This window comes from Pholis gunnellus (genome assembly GCF_910591455.1).
Source record: "Pholis gunnellus genome assembly, chromosome: 11".
NCBI lineage: Eukaryota > Metazoa > Chordata > Actinopteri > Perciformes > Pholidae > Pholis > Pholis gunnellus.
Genome location: NC_136538.1, coordinates 16,923,619 through 16,949,081, shown reverse-complemented (window position 1 = coordinate 16,949,081; position 25,463 = coordinate 16,923,619). Strand labels below are relative to the sequence as shown.

General features: G+C 43.2%; 1 protein-coding gene across 1 annotated transcript; it reads right to left on the bottom strand.

The window, feature by feature from the left end:
- Positions 1-773: 773 nt before the first annotated feature.
- dachc (dachshund c) lies at positions 774-24,050 on the bottom strand (the record flags this gene model as incomplete). Its single annotated transcript, XM_079168339.1, has 11 exons — positions 774-1,035; positions 2,217-2,321; positions 2,522-2,650; positions 3,058-3,205; positions 3,858-4,045; positions 8,460-8,594; positions 8,701-8,821; positions 10,196-10,374; positions 13,479-13,589; positions 16,332-16,441; positions 23,467-24,050. The coding sequence occupies 11 exons, from the start codon at positions 24,048-24,050 to the stop codon at positions 998-1,000; spliced, it is 1,848 nt and encodes a 615-aa protein (XP_079024465.1). The 3' UTR covers positions 774-997.
- Positions 24,051-25,463: the final 1,413 nt, after the last annotated feature.

The window sequence follows — 25,463 nt, the reverse complement described above, 5'->3', positions numbered from 1 at the left end:
CCGTCTTTATCCTGAGAAAGTAACATGATAAAAAATGAGTGCAGCCACAGAGAGAGAGAGAGAGAGAGAGAGAGAGAGAGAGAGAGAGAGAGAGAGAGAGAGAGAGAGAGAGAGAGAGAGAGAGAGAGAGAGAGAGAGAGAGAGAGCATTGTCATCATGTTTCACTAAAGGGCAGCTCACATGTGACCCTGCTCACCACCTTCCTGTCTGTCTGTCGATATTTACGTGTATGTTTTTGGAGATGGTGCAATAGTCAATGTCATATCACGCCCCACTCGCTCACATATGCACAGACATCCAAGCGCATGGACTCCCCCCCCCCCTCCCCCCCACACACACAAAACAAAGTTTGTTTGTCACAAAAACAACTAAACTACAATATAAAAAAAGCAGCTAAACAAATGATCCATTCAGAAACTGCACTTGTGAAATAAAGAAAGAAGCACTGACACAATTTAATAAAAAGAATTTGTATTGTTTGTATTGTCAAACTGCACTACTGCATAACATACACAATACAAGTCATTTACTGACTGTACAACATGCCAATATGTTTTTGTGATAATAATAATAATAACAAAAATGATGACTATATATTGTATATGTACACAACTCTGTTACAAGTTATATTCGCCACTTGTGTCCAGATAAACAGCACTGACAAAAAAAAAACCCAAATATGGTCATCTTCATCTAGGATCTAAAAACCTTGATTGAAAGAAACACAGTCAAACACGTCATCAGAATAAAGTACTGTTCCCACTACGGCCGAGATTCGCTGATAAATGCAATAAATTAAACAAGAGAACAATGGAAAAGTTCAAATGTCACCCTTGAAATGTAGGGGAGTCCTCTCGAGGAGGCGGAGATGTGCATCTCGGGTGCTACTGCGCGGCTGAGCATGCCTGTCTATTGTATCTCTCATAAATGAGGAATCTTCATCACTCTATTCTTCCATTCATCTATCCATTCATCCGTCCATGCTTCCACCTCGTCTTCAGTACATCCCGGTGGTCTGCAGGAACACTCTGCCCTCTGAAATCCAGAAAGAAATCCAGTCTAATAAAACACAATCACAATTCTATAAGTTATAATGAATGTAGACAGATTATTTAGGTTAGATCACAGTGACTGTAACAGTAGAAAATGCTACAAAGTCATACAATATTAAACATTGTCCCCTACAACCTTGCCCTAAGAGCATTAATAAAAGATTATTATTAAGTAAGGCTCAGTTGAAAGTCTTTTTCGGCCCCTGATCCCTGCTTTTGGCGATAAAACTTCCTGGCACAAAGGAACCACATCCTGCCCTGCTGTCTGACAGACAATTCCCCTTTAAATGATTTATTACTGGGTGTTAATTATGCAAATGATGTCCAAACAAACTCGTCACGAGGACAATTAAGACAGCCGTTAATTAGTGGCCAGTTCTCTTCTTGCTTCACTGACATTCAATTAAAAATTGGCTTTGAACAAGCACGCTGTCTAGTACGGCGGTCCTGGCACGGCGCGGAGCAGAGGTGGGCTGGAACCATGCACTCTTTTGATGAGGCCGGGCTAGAGATCACGGCCATTTCTTTCTCTGTCTATTTAAGACGTTACATGTGGGATTGTTTCATTAATGTATCCCTGTGAAGACAATAACGTTGGCAAAATAAATATATTAAAACGCCCATCTCCATTAAAATGGTGGCCCCGGTGAACTGCCTCACGCTTCATTTCATTTTGTTCAACTTCTCAGGAGCGGTCTCCCTGTGAAATCTTTCAAAACCCTTCCAGTAGACTGGTCAGTTAGGCATCAGTGAGTAATAATGAAATCTGCTGTCCCAGCTCAGTTGATTGGAGCTAAATAAATCCCCAGCAGCAGGTATATCACAGTTTACTTCACAATTCTTACACTGAAAAGCCATTTTTTAATTATCATTCAGCAACCACAAACTTGGTGCAGTGCCTTAATGTTGATACACTCACCTTCACAGTTTAGAACTAGACACTTAAAAGATCAATCAGGAAGCATCACGCATTTCATGTACAACAAATTCAAATAATTAGGTTATTTCCTCTAAGTTGTCATTTGGTGACAGAACGTTTCAGCAGTGGCAGCAGCTTTTTATCCTTCTAATAATTGCACAACTCCAATATTTTTAATGGGAATAAGAAGCCGTTTTCACAGCTACACACTGAGGAAGCGGCATTTGTTTTCTGGACACCTGTACCTTGTACTGTTGCCTTGGACTCCAGCCTGTTGTCATCGTGATTGCTCCCATCCACGTCCTGGGTCACAGACTCTGTGTGAGGAGGGGCTGCTGATGATTGATGGCCTGCAATTTGGTCATTCATTAATAAAGACACTTAATTGGAGGCAAATGAACAGTCAAGGCTATGTTGCATAGAAGACTTGGTGACATTTAATATGAAAATGAGAATCACGTCGGTTGCGAGAACTTTAAGCTCACAAAAAAAAAAAAGCCCCATGAGGAATTCATGATATCTCCCAAAACAGTGTGTGTGCCTTGTGTACCTGTGTGTGTGTTGGCAGTGTGCAGCAGGGTGTGCTCTGCCTGATCGCGCAGTTTGACTTCCTCCTCCAAGGCCTCCTGTAGTCTCCTCTTACTCCTCTTCTCTTTCTTCAGGCGCTTCTGGATCAGAACTGAACAGAGAAGAGGAAGAGGAAGAAGAAGAGGGAGAAGAAGAGGAAGACAAAGAGGAGGAAGGAGAAGAAAAGACAAAGGATGTCAAGTAAATGTGTTTTGCATATCAAGTTATTCAGATGCGTCAAATACGTTTTAAACATGACTTCATTTGTATCCATTCATGCAGGAATTTGATTATTATATTTCTGCTTCCTGAGCGTCCTGGATCTTTACATCGAGAGATGTGAGGGACTTTGAAGGTATTGTCTGTAAATAAGCCCAATATGCTCCTGGCTCATGGTTTAGTTATACTGAAAGTACAGTATACTGTGCATGAAATCAAACTGGATGAGTTCACGGAGGACATTTGACAGAGTTTACTCTGCTGTTTCATGCCTGCGATGCTTGATGTGGTGCGGCCTACCTCTGTTTTTCTGCTCCATGCTAAGCTGCCTCTCCAGGGTCTCTCTCAGCTCCCTCTCTCGGACCAGTTCCATCTTCAGCTCTGTCCTCTCCATCTGGTCCTGCTTCTCCTGCGCCCGGGCGTTCTCTATGGCAACCCTCAGCAGACCCTGCTTGGAGACACAAAGCCACACATCAACAGGTTACACACTGATCAGGAGCCAGGAGAGGCGTCTGTCTTCTTCACAGCACTTCACAGAGACAACTTCTTACTCCACCCAAAGTAAATATTTCACTTTAACAAAGGCAAAGTGTGTTTTTTTACTCTCAAAAATCTAAATAGTTTAAAATGATCTGCAGTAAATGTATATATAACATCATGTAAACCACCTCACTGTAAAAGTAACAAGATTACAAATAATTTGACTCAGGCAATGTTGTGGTTTTACTCTGATGTATAATTCCTGGATTTACTCAGGCAGGAAAAGAGAAAAATAAATACATTTGATTTTAACCTCATGACAGTCAACAGTGATCTCTTAATTACATGCTAACAGGTCAGATGAGGTAAAAAAAAACTTGTTTTTTTCCACTTCTCTTCCTGTGAAAACCCAGCCGGTGAGAGCTTTCATTGTGACTCTTCCATAACAAAGACGTGTAAAATATGAGAAGCAGGTCAGCACACGCCCATCCCAATTACTGCACATCTTAAATGTCTGCCTCATCTGCTATTTACCATTTCAGGAAATCCCAAAGAGTGGCTCATCTCCCTTCCTATTCATCTCAGAGTATAATAATAATAAAGCCCCAGCAGAGCCTCACCTGGATGTTCGTGAGCAGGGTCTCTATGGAGGACAAGCCTTCCGGGAAGATGAAGGGAGTGTGGTGGAGACCTGCTGGGAGCTTCTGTCCTGCGGGGTAAGATACCCTCTCACAGCCTGATGGGGGTTTCTGGTAGACTTGTCTATCACAGCTCTCCCTGGTTGTCTGAGCGGCGAAGGAGCTGTTATCTGGAGGGCAGAGAGACATTTTGACATCTAGTTAGTTGAATCAGTTTAACACAAAAAGGCTTACAGTTTATTCTACTTTACTTTTGCAGACACACTATACATTATTCTATGACAAGAGCAAATCCAACATAGAATTGATCCGACGAACAAGTATTTTTTGTGAAGCCAAACGCTGATAAAGCCGACTCCTCAGTGCCTCAGACCTCCCTTGTTGTCCAAAGAAACTTTTAAAAACACACAGAGTCACATTGTTGCACCGGGTAACATATTCCTTCATTACCTCAAACATGGGCAGGGATATTTTGTTATGAGTCGTTCCTACGTTCACATTTCTGCTGCTGGAAATACTAATCTGCGACTGAAAGTAGTCCCCCTCAAATGCACAGTTTACTCCTCTTTGAGTACGGTGTGCTAAAAACTACAGCGCCCAGCTGTTTTAAAAACCATGGCCGTTTAAGAAAGATAAAAGTATATCTATTCGTGAGCTGCTTTTAAAGATGTATGACTTCAGCAGGAACAGATGAAGGAAGTCAGGAAGTATTGGGAGGTGGACGAACGCATTGTTTGGTTTGGTCTTTCTTGGGTTTTGTTGACAATAATACAAATATAGAATACCCCAAGTCTTCTCCTTTAAGCAGTCACAGGAGTGACTTTAGTTTCTTTTCTGAAATAAGGACAACTTCAAAATTAATATTTTGAGAGTTTTCTAATCAACAAAAGCCTTTAACAAAAATCATTAAAAATCAATCTAAAAGTCGCCTGTTTTTACACCTTATTGTATTTAAACATTTTATTGAACATTTTTATTGTTCTAGTACTAAAACTGAATAGATGCCGCTGAGAATTTTGTAAAGACAATGATTGAAAGTGAAATGATGTCAAACTGTACTGTATGAATGGAATGCGGAAGTAAAAATTTTACATAAGTTCAAACAAAAAAGTCACCGGTTTTCTTTGTCTTTTTCTTGCACTTACAACTTAATATTTTATGGATTTCACACTGTCAACATTTTATATTACATTACATTCATTTGACAGTTGCTTTCATCCAAAGCAACATACAATCAGTGCAGTCAGCTTCAGCATGAGAGACAGAGATTGATCTTTTTCTTCTTGAAAGTATTATTTTGACACGTGCTATGTAAATAAAGTTTATGTACCGTCTTTTCCTGTGCCACTGACTCATGTTAAAACCTACAAAAGGATCGTCGTTCCAGCAACTATATGTAATCAAGGGTGAATGCAAATTTCTATAAATGCATAAATAGAATGTCTTGCAAACATATCAAGGCCAACAGTAAATAGGTGTTTACACTAATTACAGAAGTCCTGGTTTGTAGTTTTGAAAACGTGGTTACCCTTTATTAGATGGCACTCTGCCTATTGATAATGCATCACAGCTTGACGTCTCCCATAAAAACAGCTAAGAAGCTGCATTATGGATGACCATCTGTTTGTAAACCTGAGAACTGCGTGTTCCTGATTCCTGACAGTAGGGGAGATGAAGATTAGCCATCTTTTTTCCTTTTTTGCATTTTTATTTTTTTTCCCCACATCAGGCAGTTTCTCACTTTCTGCGTTCACTGTCATCCGAGCCACTGAGGACGAAGACGTCCTGGGAGTCCGGCGCTTACTGGAGCAGAGACGAGTGTGAACGCGCGATGTGATATCTGGCACTTTTCTCTGTCTGTGACAAATGACAGTGTTTTCTCCACTTAGCTGACCACAGCATCTTCTGCTCCAAATACACCCACCTCCCCTACACCGCCTCGGCCTCACGTCTTGGCAACTGTCACATTCAAGGTGTTTCACAGATGAGAAGCAATACCAACCCCCCCCCCCCCCCCCCCTCCCCCTCCCTCCTCTTTCTCCCTCTTTCTTGCTAAAAGCATTGCTCTGTAGAGAAAGGTAATTAGCAGGTGCTGGCGAGCTCAGCGGAGGGCATCCAACTACACTCCCGTGGCTCACATACAGACACACACACACATTCGTAGCCGCTGAAGTGCGCAGTCAGCAGCGTGGGCTCCCCAGGCTCCTTGGATGTGACTGATCCTTTATTGAGTTACTGTTTTACGCCTACTTTACCTCACACTCACACTCACACACACACACACGTTTGGCATAAATACACACACACACACTCACATACACACGGCTGCCAGCTCGTTTGATCATTTACCCATCTCCCTAACCAAGGTCACTGTCTGTTTTTCTCTTTTCTCCCAACTTCATCTCTCTTTTTCCCCTCTCTTATTCCTCTCCCACCCGTCCCCAGGGCTAATGAACTTCACCACGTGAAGACTGCCAGTCAGCGGAAGAGAACAGGAGGGAGGGAGGGAGCAAGAGAAGGAGAGAGACAGACAGAGAATAAAATTCTGCTGATGTTTGGTTAATGGGAGTGAGGTGTCAGGGATGGCCTCTGATCTTTGCTGCATGGATACGTTGTTCAAAGACTACCGAAACAGCACACACAGCCAAAACTGACTCACATACACACACACACACACTCTCAGAGATTATCATACGATGGATTGACAGAATGACAGCGCTGAAGTGCTCTTTGAAACTCTGTTCAATCCACGATAAACCTATCCTTATGATGTCGTAGGTCGAACACAAAAGCCTGCAATCCAGCAAATGTACATGTGTTTCATTTGCATGCAGCAAAATCAATTAAAAATCAATTGCATAAATGCGATATGTGATGCATGGCATTCACGTTGTTGGTGCCATCACTGCTTTGTCAATATGTTCACAGATACCTGACAGCATCTGAAACCTTACCTGGGAGGCCTTTGTGATTTTTAGATTCGATTACTGAATAATGTGATTCAGTATTAGAATACATTTACACAGGCGCGTGCACACACATACAAACTCTCCGTTTCTCTCCCTCTCTCTCTCTCTTTCTCTCGCTGTAGATTTCTGCTGACTGTTTGTCCTTGAGCAGTCCTCATTAAGCTAATGCAAACCTCCCTGACAGAGAGAACCAAACAACTGACGTTGCAGCGCCGTGGCAACGCGGGCCCTAACGACAGGGAGGCGGTCGTTATGCAGATGAGGTCCAGCTGAGAGCACGGGAGGCCGCCTGGCTCGTTAGGCCGCGGCCCGGCAAATGGCTCGCTAATGTAACACTGCTTCCTGGTCTAATGGAGCCCTGTTTTGCGGAATTATTTGTCTTTGCTCTCCGCGGGAAGCCAGGGGGGCCACCGACAGCGAGGAGGAGAGGAGGAGGAGGAAAGAAGAGGTGAGACAGTGAATCCTTAATGACCTGTTACCTGAGATATTTCTTTCTTGTCAAACTGTTCGAAAACCCGTTCTCTTTTAAAATAAAGAGTGTTAAATAAACCATCACAAACTTGTTCAAACAAGTCTGAATGATGACATGGATGGATAGGATGGAAACCGTATTGACAGACTTTGTTTAAAAGCAATTGATTTGGCAGAGAAATAATCATTACTCATTAATTGTCATTAAATGATTAATGACTGTAACGAGAAATTCTCAGGAAACAGCAAGAACTTGACCTTTGAAGTGTAAGCTGACATTGTTATTCAACACATTTGAGTAACTAGTGCAGTGCTCGTTCAAAACAGGCAGATAGCTCGGCCTTCCGTTATTGCTTCTTGCAGCTTTCCAGTGAACCGCACATCCAGACTACTTCACACCCGACGAGGCTAGAGTATACGCGTCATGTGGGTGAGCAAACTCACACGAACATCAACCTTGGATGTATGATAAGAAGTGGATGCTGGACCCCAAGATGTCGCCTATTTAGTCCTCCGCCCATGAGTTCCCGCTCAGCTCATATTGACTTTACATTGTGAACCTAGATATAAAACCTCTATGGATCATAAATAACAGAAAGAGTCATGATTGGTCTTGTTTACAGTTCGAAGTGTCTTGTCAACAGTTTACAGACGTCTCTTTTACAGCGGTGGCCGATGGGGAAAATGCTTTTAGGCCAGATTTTCTGCTGCAATATACCGCAAGTGTGGAGGGGCTCCATATCTAGTCCTTGACATTTACGGAGTGCAAGTTGTACCCAGCATGCCTTTTGGCGGTGTCACAGTTAATAGGGGTCCCCTCTCAATACACTGAACAGTGTTTAATAACGCAATACTAATAAATATGTCCCGAAGATCTCAAGAGCTGCACTTCCTTGAGTCCTCAGCAATACACCAAGTGTGAAGTCGATTGGATGAAGGGTTGACGAGAACATTGAATGCCAGACGTACAGAAAGAGACTCCTTTTAGAAGTAAAACAATTCATGTCACCTTTAAATCAAGACTACAGACATATAAATACAATACAAGTTCAAAGTTACATTACATTTTTTTTAAAAGAGCAAAGTTCTGCTGAACCAGATCCAATGCGGACTCAAGCTATACAAACATAACAGTGACTCTTACCTCTGTCAGCGTGGCTCCTCTTGTTCTCCTTGCTGTACTCCATTGAGGTGCCATCTGTCTCTCTGGCCACATGCGCCACACCAGGAGAGTGCCCCAACACATTGTGACTTGATGACAGGCCGTCATCATGTGGGTCTGAAATGAAAATATAAAAAAGTCAAAAAGGTCACAGCTCAGAAATACCTCCCCAGGTATCATGAAAGCTGGAGCATTCTTCACTTTACCACAGGTAAGTACGCACGTGTGGTTTCTGCAGAGCGCTCTGTGTGGGACGGTGAACTGGACACACTGCTGCTGTGATTGGACGACATCTGAGCTTCCTCCAATGAGGGAGAGGGGGACGGGCTGTCGAACACACGCTCCTACCAAACAACAAGAAATATCGGCTTGTAAAGTACAGAACAAACAATAAAAGAAACCACAAAAATCTATGCTTCCATTTAATGGCATTTTGAGGATGACTAATTTGCCTAAAAATGAAGATACTGAATTCTGGTTAAGTGAATGCAAGAGAAAAGTTGTTAGATTGTTTAAGACGATACTTTGTTTTTGGTTACTCACAGTTAAAACTTCATAGGAATTGTGTATCTCTATCTACAAGCATAATAGGATTTACCAAATTGGGGTAATTCCAATTTAGAGTCAAAAACAGACACGGAAGTTAGTGCTACTCTGCTAAATTGCTGAAATTGTTTGTCTTCTCCAACGTGACTGAATATAGCTACTGTCTCATAAAGTTATGATGGTTAACAAACTGAACTTTACCATCAAAACTGATGTTTTTCAATCACACTAAGTCCATTTAGTTTGAGCTAATGCTACCTTTAACTTGATACAGCTCTCTTGCATTTGCTGACTGCAGTGCAATGCCAGGTTCTGAAACCCAGAGATTTTCACAGAAATGATACATTTCTATGTCACAATAGTTTTAGTTTGTTAAAACAGATGTGTCGAAAAATGTGTCTGGTCCCAATTATGACCAAATGTAGCAGTTTGGACTTCCTAGGGCAGAATAGAGTTATCCACAAAATCACCTGTAAGCAAAACAAAACTTTATTCTTCTAAAAGCTTGGGAACATATATTGGTATTCTGGTATTCTTTGGTGTTTACAGGAAAATTTGGTGCTCATTTCAATAAGCCTCTTAAATCATTTGTGGGACCTAACTCAGTGGTTGAACAATGCTCCGTTAAAATTACGACCGGAGGCGGTACTTCCTGGCGCTGATGAGGACTTGGTGTAATGTCAGACTTTGTGAGGACTGACGCTGACAATCTGGCAACATTTTGAATCTTTCCAAACCTCCTTTCAATTATTCTTAAGAGTGAAAACACTCTTTTTAAACAAAGTAGCCAACTTGGCTGAGAAGGTCAGAGTTTCTGTCTGATACCTCAAATATTGATGAATCGATATGGGATTGGCCTTAAGCCAAAGAAAAACTGATTACATTATGGTAGTGATCCAGAACTTGGACCCACCACGAGACAATTTTTAGCCTCAACCATAGAAACGTGATTCTTCACGTATACTGATCAGAAGATCGTGAATTCTAAGGGACAGAAAATACGTCTGTGTATGTTGAAAGCAAGTTATTTAATTTAGTGTTATGTCGTGTAATCTTGTAACAACTATGTAAATAAAAGTCATGAGATGATAAAACTCATGTCATGAGATGCCGAGTGTCACATGGACTCATGGTGGTCAGATCCACCGCGCTGACGGTCCTCTGAGGTTCACCTTAATGACGGAGGTGGGGGTCCTGGCGGGGGGCTTGGCGTGGAGACGCGCCGCGTTGGCCATGCTGGCCAGCGTGTTCAGTCGGTTCATCTGGCCCATTGCCATGGAAACGGAGGCCGGCGCCAGGCTGGCAGGAATCAGAGGATGTGACATCATCATGAAGGGCAACTGATCCAGAACTGGTGGTGGTGGTGGTGTGGGAGAATAGAATAAAATAGAACAGAAAACAGAATTATTGAAGGAGGAAGTGCACAGGAGATTACAGTAAGAGTCTGTTGGTTCGCATAGAAGGTCAGACCAGCAGCTCTGTTTAAAGGCCATCAAAGCTGCACTTTACATGCACCCAACACGAAACAGGTCTGGTCTCCCTCTTCCTTCGTTTTTGCTTCAGTTGTATTTATCCATCACAATTTAAAAGGCTCTGCTCGGCCCTGTGCCGTGTACTGAACTGACATTTTTGAAACTGGACTCCAAAGTCGTTCCTCTGTGAAGTCAATATTACCCGGATGACTGCTCTGCTTCTAAACCACGACGCGAAAATATTGTGTGAGCGGTCGAGAGACGTGGAGTGTGGAAAAAGATAAGAGCAGGAGGAGAGAAGGAGAAAATGGGAGGGAGGTAGAAGAGGACATGACAGAGAAACACTTCCCCTGCTCATTACAACACAAAAAGCACAAACACAGCAAAGAAAAAACATCTAACATTTCTTTCTCGGTGTTCTTGACGATAACCCAACACATTTTCAGCGGCTCAAACCAAACTCTTTATTATCTTGGCCAATCTGTTGTTCGCACTCCTCTCGTTAACACAGGCATCCACTATCTTTAAAGAAAATCCTTCCTCTCAACAGCACCCTAGTGGGTTGTTGCAGTCCCTCTATTCATGAAACAAACAATCCTGTTTGGGGGGGAGAAAATGACATAAATATTTATCATTTAATAAAAGGAAAAACAAAAACAAAAGAAACACAGGGAGGAAGTGGAACAAAAGAAGCTGATGGCAGTCCTGGTGCTGGGCCAGCAATGCACGCTGGGTAATTATAAACACAAAGGAAAAAAATCTTGGACTCTATTCCACACAATTGTCACAAATAATAGAACGAGTGCATGGAAAGAAAAAAAGGCTATCCAAAGAGGGGGGATGAAACAGAACAAATGATGGATGGAAAGGAAAGAAAGAGAGAGAAAAAGAAGAGAGAAAGAAAAAGAAAAGGGCAAACTAAGAAATAAAGAGTGAGGCGTTGACTTTACGAGTCGGGCTCGCCGGACATATGTGCAGTGCTTTGTGCATTTGGCAGATTAGTCTCTCACTTGCCCAGAGCAGAAACCAATCCAAACAAAAGATCTGTCTGAATGGAGCTAAATAACCAGATGCTCTGACAATAAACTAGCAGCCAACTCTAAATATTAAGCCTTGGTTTAGAACCCAGCGCTCCACTTTTGTAACCCCCCCTCCCTCTATAATTTCATTTTCACTCTCCTTCTTCTTAACTCTGTTTTCCCCCCTCTCTTCACTTTCTCTGCCCTCCCATCACTCTCTCTTATGTTTCATTAAAAAACATCAAAAGTCAAAGTGCCTCTCTTATGTTTATCCAAACAAACCATTACTGTAAACAAACAGTTACTGTAAATTTCCCAGAAGATCTTGTTAAATGCAGAAATGGCTGCTCCCCGCTCTTCCCCAGCCCATAAGGTGTCACACTCAGCATTTGTGAGTGTGTGCGTGTGTGTAATCTGAGATTGCCTTTGTAGTGGTTAAAGCCCTGGTAGGGGCCTATCCTTCCCATAAGGCCGTGGGTGGCGGTATGGAAAAAACACATCGTTCTTATGTGTGTATGTATGCCTACGCTGTATGTTTGTGTGTGTGTGTATGTGTGTGTGTTTCCACTTGACTCTATCATTAACAGTGATTAGGCTTTACAGGTTTATAATGGCTGGTGGTAACCATGCCACCTAACTGCGCACAGATGCCGGCAGTTGTAACGGAGTGTATGCAATGGTAAACAATGCTTAAGGCTGGGAGCGTTTCACAGACACGGGTAGAGAAAAATATTTACTACACCCACACACACACACACACAGTCAAAGCCCAAAACATAAAGGTACCAGGCTCAAACATACAGGGATTTTACTTTTGTCTCCTTCTAATTTCTGAAAAAACACAAGGACAGTTTCTGTCCTAAAGCCTTCGGTATGCGCCTCATGGTGAGTGTGTGTGTGTATGCGTCCCAGGTTGATAGTGTATTCCACACAGACCCCCATAAGCCCTGTCATCTGTCTAAACACACTGATGTCGCTTTAACCTGTCGATAACAGTGGGGGCGGTGTGTGCGTGTGTGTGCGTGTGTGTGCGTGTGTGTGTGTGCGTGTGTGCGTGCGTGCGTCCGTTCCCCCATCGATTGTCCAGCATTTGTCGTTTGCATTCAGGATAGTGAATTAGAGAGAAGACTATTGATTTGGCTTCAGCCTCTCATCTTATTCATCTCTCTATCATCCGGGTGCGCTTGGTCTCGTCCACTGGCGCTCCACTTTTGCTTGCTGCCTCTTTCCTTTACTGCAAAACCAGGAATCAGTGCAAAGGAACAGTTTTTAATATCATATGACTAAATATTATACCGGCACAAGTAGCCAAAGGGATGAGAACACACTGCGTACTTAACTCTGAAATGCAGAGACTTCTCTTCCAGTAAAGCCTGATCTAATGTTACTCGATATGACAGACGAATTCCACGCTGAGCATGACTAACGGAGCTGGTTTGGGTCTATGCTCTCTTGATGTGATGACTAATATGTGTTAATGATTTACCAGCAATATTTTGGGGGCTGCAGAGTGGATGACCAACTGTGTTTTCTCATCTCACTGAATCCCACAAGTATGCAAACAAATCCAAGCTGAAGGAGAAATTCACCGTTCAACAATCTACTAAAACTACAAAAAGCTGGTGATAAAAAAAAATCTCCTCATTTCTTGATGGTTTGGATTACCTGACCCAGATGTTTATATTCTAACTTCATCTGAAGAACTGACTCATTGCTGCTGTTTTTGTGTTCACCGTCTCTCACAGGAAACCGTACCGGTGAGGAGCGGTGATGTCACATCCTGCTGTTAATCAGCTTGATTCAGCAGCTGCCCATAAACACAGCTGCTCAAGTCGTATTGACTTGGCATCACAGACGTGTACGGACAACAACAGAGCGACGTGTTATATGACCATCGCTAAATATGTCGGACCGACGCATGTGTGTGTGTGTGTGAGTGTGGATGGTCACAGGACGACACTCACTCAGTCCGTGGTTGTGGTCGCCGTTCTCTCCGTTTGGACCGCCATGTTGATGGTTGCTGTGGTAACCTGCCATGGCCTCCAGCTTGATCTTCTTGGCCAGGGCAGACAGATCTGAGAGGGAGACAGATATATAGAGAGAGGGAGAGAGAGAGAGAGGAAGAAAAAGAAAGAAGAAGAAGAATCAATAAGAGGCAGATCAATGGCCCCGGTGGAGGATTAGAGCAGTGGGTAGGCAGGAGGTTGTCATGGGAAGACAGAGGCCAGCCATTCATTGTGACTGCACCGCTGCACCGGCCATTTAGTCTGCCGGGGAATCAGCAGTGATAGGAACAAGCCAAGACATTCATCTCTCCCACACAGGGACATCACATCCCACAGCACACAGGGCAACACTAACCGGCGGGCAGCAGCTCCACCTTTTAGCCAGAGAGCTTCTTCTGTCAGTACAAATTAAAAGCATTAGGAAAAAAAAAAGAGATACTTTTTAATAGGGGTTGTGCACTTTTGGATATTAAGAAATGGAGAGTGACAAAATGTGGCAGGAGGGCTGAGCCGCATTTTAATTTGTGTCTTGAACCCCAGAAGGTAGTTTGACCCTCAGATCAACCTTTAAAAGTCCCTCTTATGCCACAGAAAATCAAATATCCCTCGCACTAATACAGACAAACACGGGGAATTATTAAAGTTAGACAAACCCCACAACTGTGCAAACACGACTTGAGGAAACGCAAACAAACCATAAGTCTTAATTTCCTGATCTTGGATACATGTGAACATTTGCAACAAACTGAACTGCTGAGTGCTATGTCTTTGTTACACACGACGGGTTTTTCTGCTGTGAATAGTCTGTCCGCCTAAGACGTAGACAACCACAACAAATTGCTCCTTTTCTTCTCATCTTCTCTCTTTCTCATTCCTGCCCTCTTCCCCTGCTCTCCTCCCATCCCCTCTCCTTACTTTACCTTTTCAAATGTCAGCATCACAGCAGGACATAAGCCACCGTGTTATGTGTGTGTGTGTGTGAGTGCATGAGGCGAGAGAAAGAGACTAAGGAGGATGACATCAAAGATTTTCCCTGCCTTTTACGCTCAAATGTCCTCCCGCTCTCTGTCTCTTTCTCCCCTCTCATGTGGCCAGCTCTAATCAGTAGCGCTGACATTGCTGCCGTGCCCTCTCCTTTGGTGGAAAAAGACTCTTTTCCCACTGAGAAAGATGCTCTTGAACACTCACGCATGCACAACACACACACACGTACACACACACACTCAAGCACCTTTGAACAGTGAGAGGAAGCGGAGCTAACAGAAAATGGCTTCTTTTGAGGCAGGGAATGAAAAGATCAGGTTGCAGTGAAGAGCACAAAGCCAAGGGCAACTTTGAGAGCGGTGAGGTGCCGACAATTACTTTTCTCCCTTTCTCTGTGCTACACACACACACTCAAACACACTCAAACACACTGTTTGTCACAAGAACAAGCAGCACTATGGCCTTAAGCAGGCAGTTGACTAACTGTTCAGATATACAAAACAGACTATGACATTACAAATAATAGATTTTCCTACATTCAATTATTTACGCTCATCTTTTCACCTGCTCATACATTAAAAATAGTTTAATTAACCTACAACTTCATAATTGAAATGACAATTAATGGGCTTGAGTGTCGTTTACGCAAGAAGAATTTTTTGTCACAACCAAATTAAACATTTTAACTCCTGTTTTTGTATTCAAACAGGACATTTTAAAGCAGAATAAAGGTGATTTCAAAGGCCTATATATCATGAATCTTGCTCAACTTTGTGCACTTATAATTCAAGAAAAAAAAGGCCAACTTGCAAGTTATGAGTTGTTTCTCGAGTGTCAGCAGTGTGTATGCTAATTTTAGTAATCAACACACAGGTCGCCTCCCAGAACCCCGCCTCCTCACACTATTGATGATGGGTAAAAATGTATCATTTTGGGGATCTGCAGGAAAATTAGAAAACCGCCAAATCCTGTGTCTGTCGTGCATAAGCAACCTGCTCTTTTTCTCTAAACCGATGGGAGTAACTCAGCTGGCTGCCAGGTCGATGCTTTCACTTTCCGACAGCTGAAAAGAGAACAGAATCTGAACTTTGCCAGCAGCTCCTCTGAGGGCTGGAGCAACAATGTGTCACTAATTCACTGTTTAAAGGAGCTCGTGGAGCCAAAAGAGGGATTCCCACTTTGACTTCTGTACAGTTCTGAAGCATTACAAACCTTGACCTTATGGAAAACGAAAAGGGGGATTTAGAGAGTCAGAGAGGCTTTCTCCTTAAATGGATCTTTGATACAGAATACACTGGCAAGTCAAGTGACTTTTATCACCAAATAATATATGAACTGTTGTCTTCCAAATAGCAAAGATATCAATTATACATTTAATATTTATAAAATGCATTAAATTAAATGCCTGTATTTGAGTCAAACGAGCAAAACATTGTTTTGTTTTTTATCATTTATTCTGATAAATTATTTTTGATATTTACACATACTTTGCATTGTGTCAGTAACTGCAAACAATTTGTAATAATATATCTACTTCGCCATTTCCCGTGTTCTCCGTGTTACATTGTGATTTGGCGAGAAAAAAGAGCTAAATTAAAGATAAAAAAAAGAAAAGAAAAGTGTCCTCACTTTCATAGAAAATATATTTTGGAACTAGAATATGTCCAACTTGTCCATTTCAGATGCACAGTGGACATCATCAGTATATGGTGTCAGATATTACTACTCTCTCTACAGTGGTTGTTTAGTATGTGTGCCTGTGATATTGTTTCTACTGTACACATTGTGCACATAGGTATATGTGCGTAGTGAGGCCTGGGTGGTCACCTGCAGGAGGTATGATCCCAGCATGCATCAGACCGCTGTGGGACAGCATGTGGTGAGTCCCGCCCTCTGTCACACTCTGCAGCCTCTTGGGCGGTCGTCCCGGCCTCGAACTGTAGGCAAAAAACACAGGTTTACATTAGTCATTAGGCACTTTAACACTTAATACTCCCTCCCTTTTTTCATGCTGTGACTGAGATGGGTGGGCTGGTTAGAGAAACTGCCCCTCAGTCTGTAAACCTCTGATCCTGCTGAAGTGTCAACAAGCAAAACACTGAAACCTGAGCGGTTGCAGGAAGGCTTCTGTACAGCAAATCTGACCTCCCTGTGGATACGAGCAAGCAAAAAAGGAGTTTCCCTATGGCATCAATAAAGCACCTCATTACGGTTCAGCTTACTCATTCATTTGTTTGCTTATTAAATGTGTTTGCTCGCCTCCTTCCCTCGCCATCCTTTCCTCATTTGGTCATTCCCTTTCTTTCCCGCCATGTCACAAATTTCCTCGATAAAGGCTGCGACTACAAGCAGATTCACATGGTTTGATTGAGCCGGGCATGCTCAATCAATCCTGGAGGAGGTATGTGAAAAGCTGTCAGACATCACTTTGGCTCTGACTAAACGGTGTGAATGTCCTGACAGGGGAAATGACACGGGCCACATCAGGCTTAATGACAAGCAGCGCAGCTCATCTCCTTTCATAGCAACCTGACATTGGATAACACATGAGTGTGTGGGCGAGTATATGTGTCTGTGAAGTGTGTGTGTCTGATATTAAAAGACAGAGTCAGTGAAAGAGAGGGGTTAAGAAAAACGCGTGACAGAGGACAAAAGAATCAACAACAATAAAGATGGAAAGGGCGATGGAGGGAAAGATGAGGAGATGTAAAGTGAGAGGAGAAGAAATGTATAGAGGGAGAGTCCGAGAGAGTGAGAGAAGGTGGGGAAGTAGAGTAAAAAAAAAAAAAAGGGGGAGAGATGGACTAGCAGCAGCTTCCTAGCGTGGGGTGTCTTTGAGCAGATTTTAATTAGAATCTAATCCAGCCGTCATTAAGGCCCCATAAACGAAGCTGTCAGTCAGGAGATTAATGGCACATCATTTGCATATTGCATATAATTCATCAATTACCCGGCAGAAAGGACCAATCCCCTGTTGACACACCCACTGGCTGAGAAGGGGGGGGGGACACAAAGACAGAAGGAAAGATTGGGTAGTCACTAACTGTGGGAGAAAAACAGGTAGCTTGAGTGCGTGTGAGCACACACCGGTGTGTGAGTGTGTGGTTGTGTGTGATATGTGTGTGTGTCAGCGCACACCGGTGTGTGTGTGTGTGTGTGTGGTTGTGTGTGATATGTGTGTGTGTATGAAGTGTTCAAAGGTTAATTTGATGAGCCGATGAGCTCCACAGTTCCTGCCCTCAGTTTTAATGAGTTGTTATTATTGTCTCTTATTATGGGCCCAGACCGACTGGGATGTGACAGCTGACATCAGATATCACACACACACACACACACACACACACACACACACACACACACACACACACACACACGCACACAGGCACGTAGACAGTGAGAGGGACACACTCAGGTAAATGTACACGCACACACACACACACGCACCCTGACAGACAGACAGCAGGAATGTGCAAGAAGGATGAAGTTGTGAGTGCATGTGTGTGTGTCTGTATGTCTGTCTGTCTGTTGGTGTTGTTTTTTCGGAGGCGGGGGTGCATTCACGTCACACACAATATTTGTTGCAGTGCATATAGAGAGGCATACTGTTCTTAACAAAAGCAGGAAATGTATTTTTAGTTCTCAAGTTTAAAGGTAAAGCAACATAGTTCCACTGCAACTGATGTTGGAACACCTTAAATGAACACACAAACACACACAAACACGCACACACACACACACACACATACACACACACACACAAACACATGCACACAAATGCAGAGGCCAACACCGGTCAGGGGAAATAAAACACACAGAGACCACAAAGTCTGCGGTTGGTTTTTACAGCAGCCGCTTCCCTTTCCCTTACTACTGTTTATTTGCACACACTAATTAATGGCCTGTGTGTACTGTGTGTGTGTGTCGTGTTCTTGTTAGTGGGTGTGTGTATATGTTGCATTTTACCGGGCACAAAGAACTGGAACCTAATTTTGTGTTTAGTCTGCAAGTGCGTTGATACATCAAAGTGACCCGTAGAGGGAGGTCTATGTGTGTGTTGAGCATGCGTGCGTGTGTGTTTTGTGAGTGTGTGTGTGTGTGTGTGTGTGTGTGTGAGGTTGGAGAGCACCGGTTCCCTGAGGTAGGATTAATGAAAAAGCCTTTCATGGAAAAGTCATCAAGCTGTGGGGATGGAATGAGAGAGAGGAGGGGGGAGAGAGAAAACAGTTCATTGTGTGTGTGTATGTGTGTGTGTGTATATAAGGTGTGTGAGTGTGTAGAGGAGGGGGTGTATGGCTTATGACCTCTTTGTCTCAAACTTTAATTAAAATCTCACCCAGACGTCCTCCCTCATGCCAATGCTCCGGCCACACACACACACACGAACACACACACACACACACACACACACACACATACACACACACACACACACACACACACACATTTTAAAAAAGAAAGGTACTCTGTACATTGAGTTCTGCCCTCCAAGCTTAGCTTTGCCTAGTGTGTGTGTGTGTTACCTGAAACATGAAACGCCAAACATGGCAGCTGGAGCTTAGCACAGGTGGAACAGAAACAAAACATAACAAAGATGACAGATCTTTCTCTTCCCCGCTAACACACACACACACACACACACACACACTGTGTGGAAAAAGAAAATAATAAAAGCAGAGGAAGTGTTGCAGTCAAAACAGTGGAACAGCTACTGACTTGGAGGGACTGAGGTGCTGATAGGTAGCAGCTGTGTGTGTGTGTGTTTATGCGAGTGTGTGTCGGAGAACTAGCTCAAACAAGATTTTTGTTTGGAATATATTAGCGCCGGTTTACAGCTCCCATGCTCCCATCCTTTCAATCTGTGTTTATCACACGGGGTTTGTATTCGCCGTCACGGTCCGGTTTGATAAATCATATCGTTGTCGCCGTGCGCAGGAAGACTTATGCTGCTGGTCAGAGAACGCAGGGAAAGATTGATGTTGTGATCTTCCTCTCAAAATCGAGGGATGAAAAAGAAAAAAAAAAAAAAGCTTTATGCGGCATTGTTATTAGGAAAGCCTGTGTGATGATGTCATGAAAGAAGCAGGCAGGACAAAAACACACACACACACACACAGGACGTTTGATCACGGCAAGAATCTGATCTCCTAAACTGATACCGCCTTGCATTCCTCTTCCACATTCCAGGGTCAAGACGATGTCAAGACCGTGTGTGTGTGTGGGTTCAAAAAAGTGTGTGTGCGCCTGTGTGTACCCTATTAAAACCTGTCATAGTGGAAGACATGGAGGCCCGCTCTATCTCACCGTGCTCTTCTCTATAAAACATCAAAAGAGTGCAGAGGTTAAAGTTGAGATAATCACCCCACCCTAACACACACACACACACACACACACACACACACACACACACCCCATCCTCCCCTTCATCCTAACGCTGCTGACTTTGACAGTGAGTTATGGCGTGGCAGTGGGGCTCGGCTTTGAGGAGTCCACCTTCCCACACATACACACAACACGGGGCTCGCCGCTGCCAACTTATGCGGCCGAGGTTTGCCACAGAGAAACACAAAGAGCGAGCTTTTGTTGCACTCCGCAGGCCACTTTGTCTCATTTATCATTAATTGTTTGATTTAACTAAGTCTGGGTTTTTTTCTTTGTTTGCCCAAAGTTCATTCTATTCCTGCTTCATACATGTCCGTAGTTGCTGCAAAGAACTCAGTTGTGAACTCATTTTTTCTAACATCCTTATTAAAGGGTTACTCAACCTAAATTATAATAGAGCATAATTTCCCTTTTACCTCTTGTGGTATCCAGCCACAGACTTTGAGGTTTTCTGCTTCCACCTCGATACAATAGAGGTGAACACTATTTTGTTTGTGGTGCTCATGCCATTAGAAACAAAAACAGGCGGTCTAAAGAGGAATTAAGTCATCTGAAAACCATTATCTGTAATATAAAGTAACAAGGACATTGTTTCTGGAAAGACACTTGTTATACCGTCATAAACAAAATTCCATTCACCTACTTAAATATAGTCAGAGAAAACCAAAACTATCTGCATGGTAGACATGAAGTAGCAAATGACAAAATACATTTTGTTTTTTGTTGTAATTTAGGTGAACTTATTCTAGTAGCATTGCTTAGAAAACACATATCTTGTGCTACTTTTCCGGTCTTTGTGTGTAAAAGATGTTCACACGCACAAATGCAGAAACCATGTGTTGTTATTAAAACCTGCTTTGTTAAAAAGTCACAAGAGATCTTGTTACCTCGCCACACTATACAACTTTTATGTTGAGGGTTGGCACTTGGGTACTTTTGTAAGTTTACAAACAGTATATATGTACAATATATGCGCGCACACACACACAGTTTGACCTGAGCGAGCTGTTTGATGTGTGTTCCTAACAGAGAATGAAACTGTTCCTTTGTGAGGGAGAAAGAAAAGGACGGAGGATCAGGTTGCCTCCTACACGCCATGTTCTCTCTGTGGAACTAATGTCATTTAGCAGCAAAAGCCAGCAAACACACAGGCGTGACCGTGTGAGTTTGTGTGTTAGGAGATGACAGAGTGTGTTTGTGTGCCACCTATGCATGAATTATAACTAGGCTTTGACTGAGGGTGAAGTCTGCCCTTCTTCATGGTTTGATGAGTCAGTGGTCAGGGTGTGTGTGTGTGTGTGTGTGTGTGTGTGTGTGTGTGTGTGTGTGTGCACAGCAGGAGTAAAGAGTGAGACAAAGAGGCGATGGAAAGACAGAGATAAACAAAGGAAATGTTCATAATTTCTGTTTTGCTTAATCTTAAAACAAAAAGAGCCAATGAATTGAACAAACAGCCAATAAGTATAAACAGGAGGAATCCATGTAAAGCGTTCTGTTAGTCATGTTAAACTATCAGACAAGGCTGTTATTTCCCCTCCAGCCTGTCTGACTGTACTGGACTGGAAAATAATAAGTGATGGCTGTCTTAATCAGTAACAAAAACCTTGCTGAGCCCTGACGATGTCAGAGAGCCGTAACATCATGTTCTTGGAGATGAACTGGCCTTCCCCGCTTTAACGATAATCATCCAGAGTCCCACGTTTTCGTTTTCTTTTTTTTTTTTTTACCCGCTCCTGTATGTTGCTCCAGCCACACCAGGGATTACTTAGAAACTTCTACTTCGGGGGCCGATGCTAATGGCCACCGCAGCACATTTGAAGCCCTCAGACAAAGAATCACGGAAGTCGTTTGAAGATTTCAGTCGAGTGATGTTTTCAGATCTCATTAACTAAAGGCTGTTTGAGTGTTGTGTGGATAATTAGAGACGGCGGAGACCGTGTATTTTCAGCGGTTGTATAACAACGTTCCCATTAACACCTGACATAGAAGAAATCCCAAAGCAGCCTGAAGATGCATCTGGATCGTGTCTTGGTTGGAGGGCCTCAGACGCTTAAGCGCAGGTGCTAATCCGTGCACATGGAGCCGGGAGCTGATTCTCAATAAAGGTTTGTTTATTTTTAATGTGTTTCTGTTTTTTTCTCAACAAGTCAAAGCTTAAAGTTAAAAGTAGAGCCATAATAATGAAACACAAAAAAATAAGTAGGCAATACATTGCAAAATCAGGGGGGGTTTTTTGGTGTCTATCTGCACACATCTTGGCACATCCTCTTTCTGTATTTAATGGCAGGTGTAAATTGGATCATTCATGCTCCAAGGAGCAGGGATTAACTATCAAATAATATAAATTCCCCAAACTAAGGCTAATCCACACTCAACTGGATTCAAACCCATGCTGTTATGAGCATGTGGTCTGCACAACAGCAGACTGAGGCACCAGGATACCACAAATCCCAGCCAAATTATGGCCCCTTTATCCAAACATCTCTGTGGCCCATTGGATTGATGACCCATGTAGTTGGTCACCATCGGAGTTGTGCAAAACAGCTAATTTACATAATCGCATCATAAATACCGAGAATTCATTTAATCATCTCCTCTGTTCTGATGCTCAGGGCTAAAGAGTGTAGATATGATAAGACAGCGAGTTATTAAGGAGGGAGAGAGAGAGGGAGAGGGGGAGAGGGAAGGAGAGAGAGAGAGCAAAGGGATCAGTGAGTGAGTGAGTGAGCTTGTCCTGATTTAAGCTGCCGCTTGGGGCCAAATGAAAATTAATTAATTTCTGTGAAGAATCAATTTCTCAGAATGACAGTGTCAGATTCAATGTGTGTGTGTGTGTGTGTGTGTATGTGTGTGTCAGAGAGAGACAGTATGTGTGTGTGTGTGTGTGTGTGTGTGTGTGTGTGTGTGTCAGAGAGAGCGAGAGATCATAGTGTTTGATAACATGACAAACTTTTAAAGATTAGTTTTATTAGGATTACTAAAATTAATTATCGTCAACACCATCGCAGCTTTTATCATCTGTTGGTAAATAGTGACAGGCCCAGCAGTGGGGAAGTAAATATACAACCGCCGATACAAATTAAAGAAATCATATTTGAAGATAAATTAATTCATGAAATATTCCTCGTCCCTGTTTACTGACGCGTACATGTCTAACTGTGGCTTCTAGAAGACTATTAGTTTTGAATTGAGAGGAATCTCATGCAGGTATCAGAGGAAAGTTACAGCCAAGTCCTGGAATATTACAGAAATATTAGGATAAGGGCCTACCCCATAAAGTTGTTGCAAACTTATCAATAACTATCATTGAACCACAATTTGCAGTATTTAGATTTCTGTGATGAATCCTGGAAGTTATTGTCATGACCTGCAGACCGACATCAGACAGTATAAAGATGATTAGAAGTCCCTAAAATGATACATGTTCCCTCCTTTAAATGCTACCTGCTTTAGATAACCCCACCTGCTGCACCCATCCTCAAACATCAGTCGGGTATCCCTACATCAGCCCCATCACGACCGGGTCGCACTGTCCCCCCCCCCCCTACCCCCCTCTCTCCTCTGTCCCCCACGCGCGCCTCACCTTGCGGTGGTACAGTCGTTGTAGAGCGTCTCGAAGTCCTGCCTGGAGATGAGTTTGCACCGGTTCACCCCGGGCTGGATGGCCCCGAGCCCCCGCAGCACCCGGACCTGCTCCACGTTGCACACCACCGGGGCAATGTCCAGTCGTTTGAGCTTGGTGTAGACGGTGTGGAGCCCGCCGACCAGGTGCTTGAGAAACACGTCGAAAGCCTGGGGCAGGCAGATGAGCTCCGTGTCTTTCACCGTGAACGAGGCCAGCTGGGCACCTTTCACCTCCACCAGTTTGCACTCGTTGTTCTGCGGCGTGCTCTCCACGGGCGACGGGGTGGCGTACACCGGCTTTGCGCCGCCGGACACCGGGGCTCCGCCGGTTTTCAACGGGGTCCCGTTCGCCAGCAAGAGGTCCGCCCTGAACTGGTGAAGCAGCGCCGGGTGCGCCACCGGAGGAGCCGGGGAGGAAGCGGCGGAGGTGGCCGCAGGTGGCGGGGAGTTGGTGGCCGGAGAGACGGAACTCGGCGACGGGTGGTGCCCGAGTGTAGCGGCGGGGAGCAGAGCCGGAGCAGCCGGAGTGGCCATGGTAGTCATGTCCGAGGATTTAAACAAAAGTAAACTTCAAACTGTTTTAAGAAAGTAACTTTCGCCGGACAAATGCGGTTTCCTTTTGCTAAGGAGAGGGAGCTGCGCATTGGAGTGCGCCGAGGAGGAGAACAGGGGGGATACAAGAAGAGGAGAGGAGAAGAGACAGGGTCCGTGTGTGGGGAAAAAAACAGATCACATAGTTGAATGAGAAAGAGAGGAGGCTTGTCTCCGAGCTGGAGATGCTACTGTCACATTATCATAAAGAGGTGGAGCCTGGGTTTGTTCTTAGAGAGTGAGAGACACATTAACAGAGAGGGAGAGAGAGGAGAGGGAGAGAGCGCAAAGATTAGCCTACATAAACTTTGGATAAGCCTATTTATGAACGCCTAACGACACTTTAATATTAATGCTTCTGATGGCACATCCGTCTTCTTTAAAGCATGTTTAAACCTTCATGGCATCAGCTTCCCACAACATCGTTTGTGACTAATAGTTGTATAATTGTAGCTTATTATCTCTGAAAAAAACACATGTCTTGATTACTGTAGTTATTTGTCCTGAGAGCAAATATTCTCCATGTTTAAATGCTATATGAGAGACTTGTTAAATCTGATTATAGCAGAGGAATACAATACAAACAGAAACTTGAGAAGAGTCTTGAATAAAGACTTATAAAAACAAAATTTTAAATCATATCAGTTAAGAAGTGGTATATAAACTCTGAGGTGTTTATGGTGTGACCTTTATGTTCAATTTAAAGAGTTTGAATTTAAATAAGAGTTCAAATTGAACATAAATTGATATTTAGACTTGAGTAGGAACAATAAGGTATCTGTCCTTTTTAATGACAGTTTTTTTTTGTTTGATGGTAAGAATGAAAACATGGTGAAATTAAGGAAAAGGCGCTTGCCAAATTACTTGTTCATCCATGTTTAATTACATTTTTTGTCAGTGAAAAATCCAAATATGTAAATCAGGTGCCTTATTAGAGGATGTTTTACATTTAATTCATGTTGCACCTCATTGCTGGGTGCCATTGTTTTGTCATTATTGTAATGTTGCTCGTACCATCGTGATCTTGAATCAACAAGAATTTGAATCAAAAGGGATCCAAAAAGAGTCTAACCAGAGAGATGAGAGACTGTACAAAGGCTCAGGGGGAAATAACCTTGTCTTGACAAATTGACCCCTTTTACCTGTTAACTGTACTGTTTTACTCATCTAGTCCCCCCCCCCCCCCCCCCCACACACACACACACACACACACACACACACACACACACACACACACTCCCATCATTTACATATGGAGCTCGCAGTCCTTTCAAAGTGGCTTTCACGGAACATTGTGCTGATAATGATCTTGGTCGTGAGGGAGAGAGAGACACAGATCTCCAGAGACTCACCATAAGACAAGGG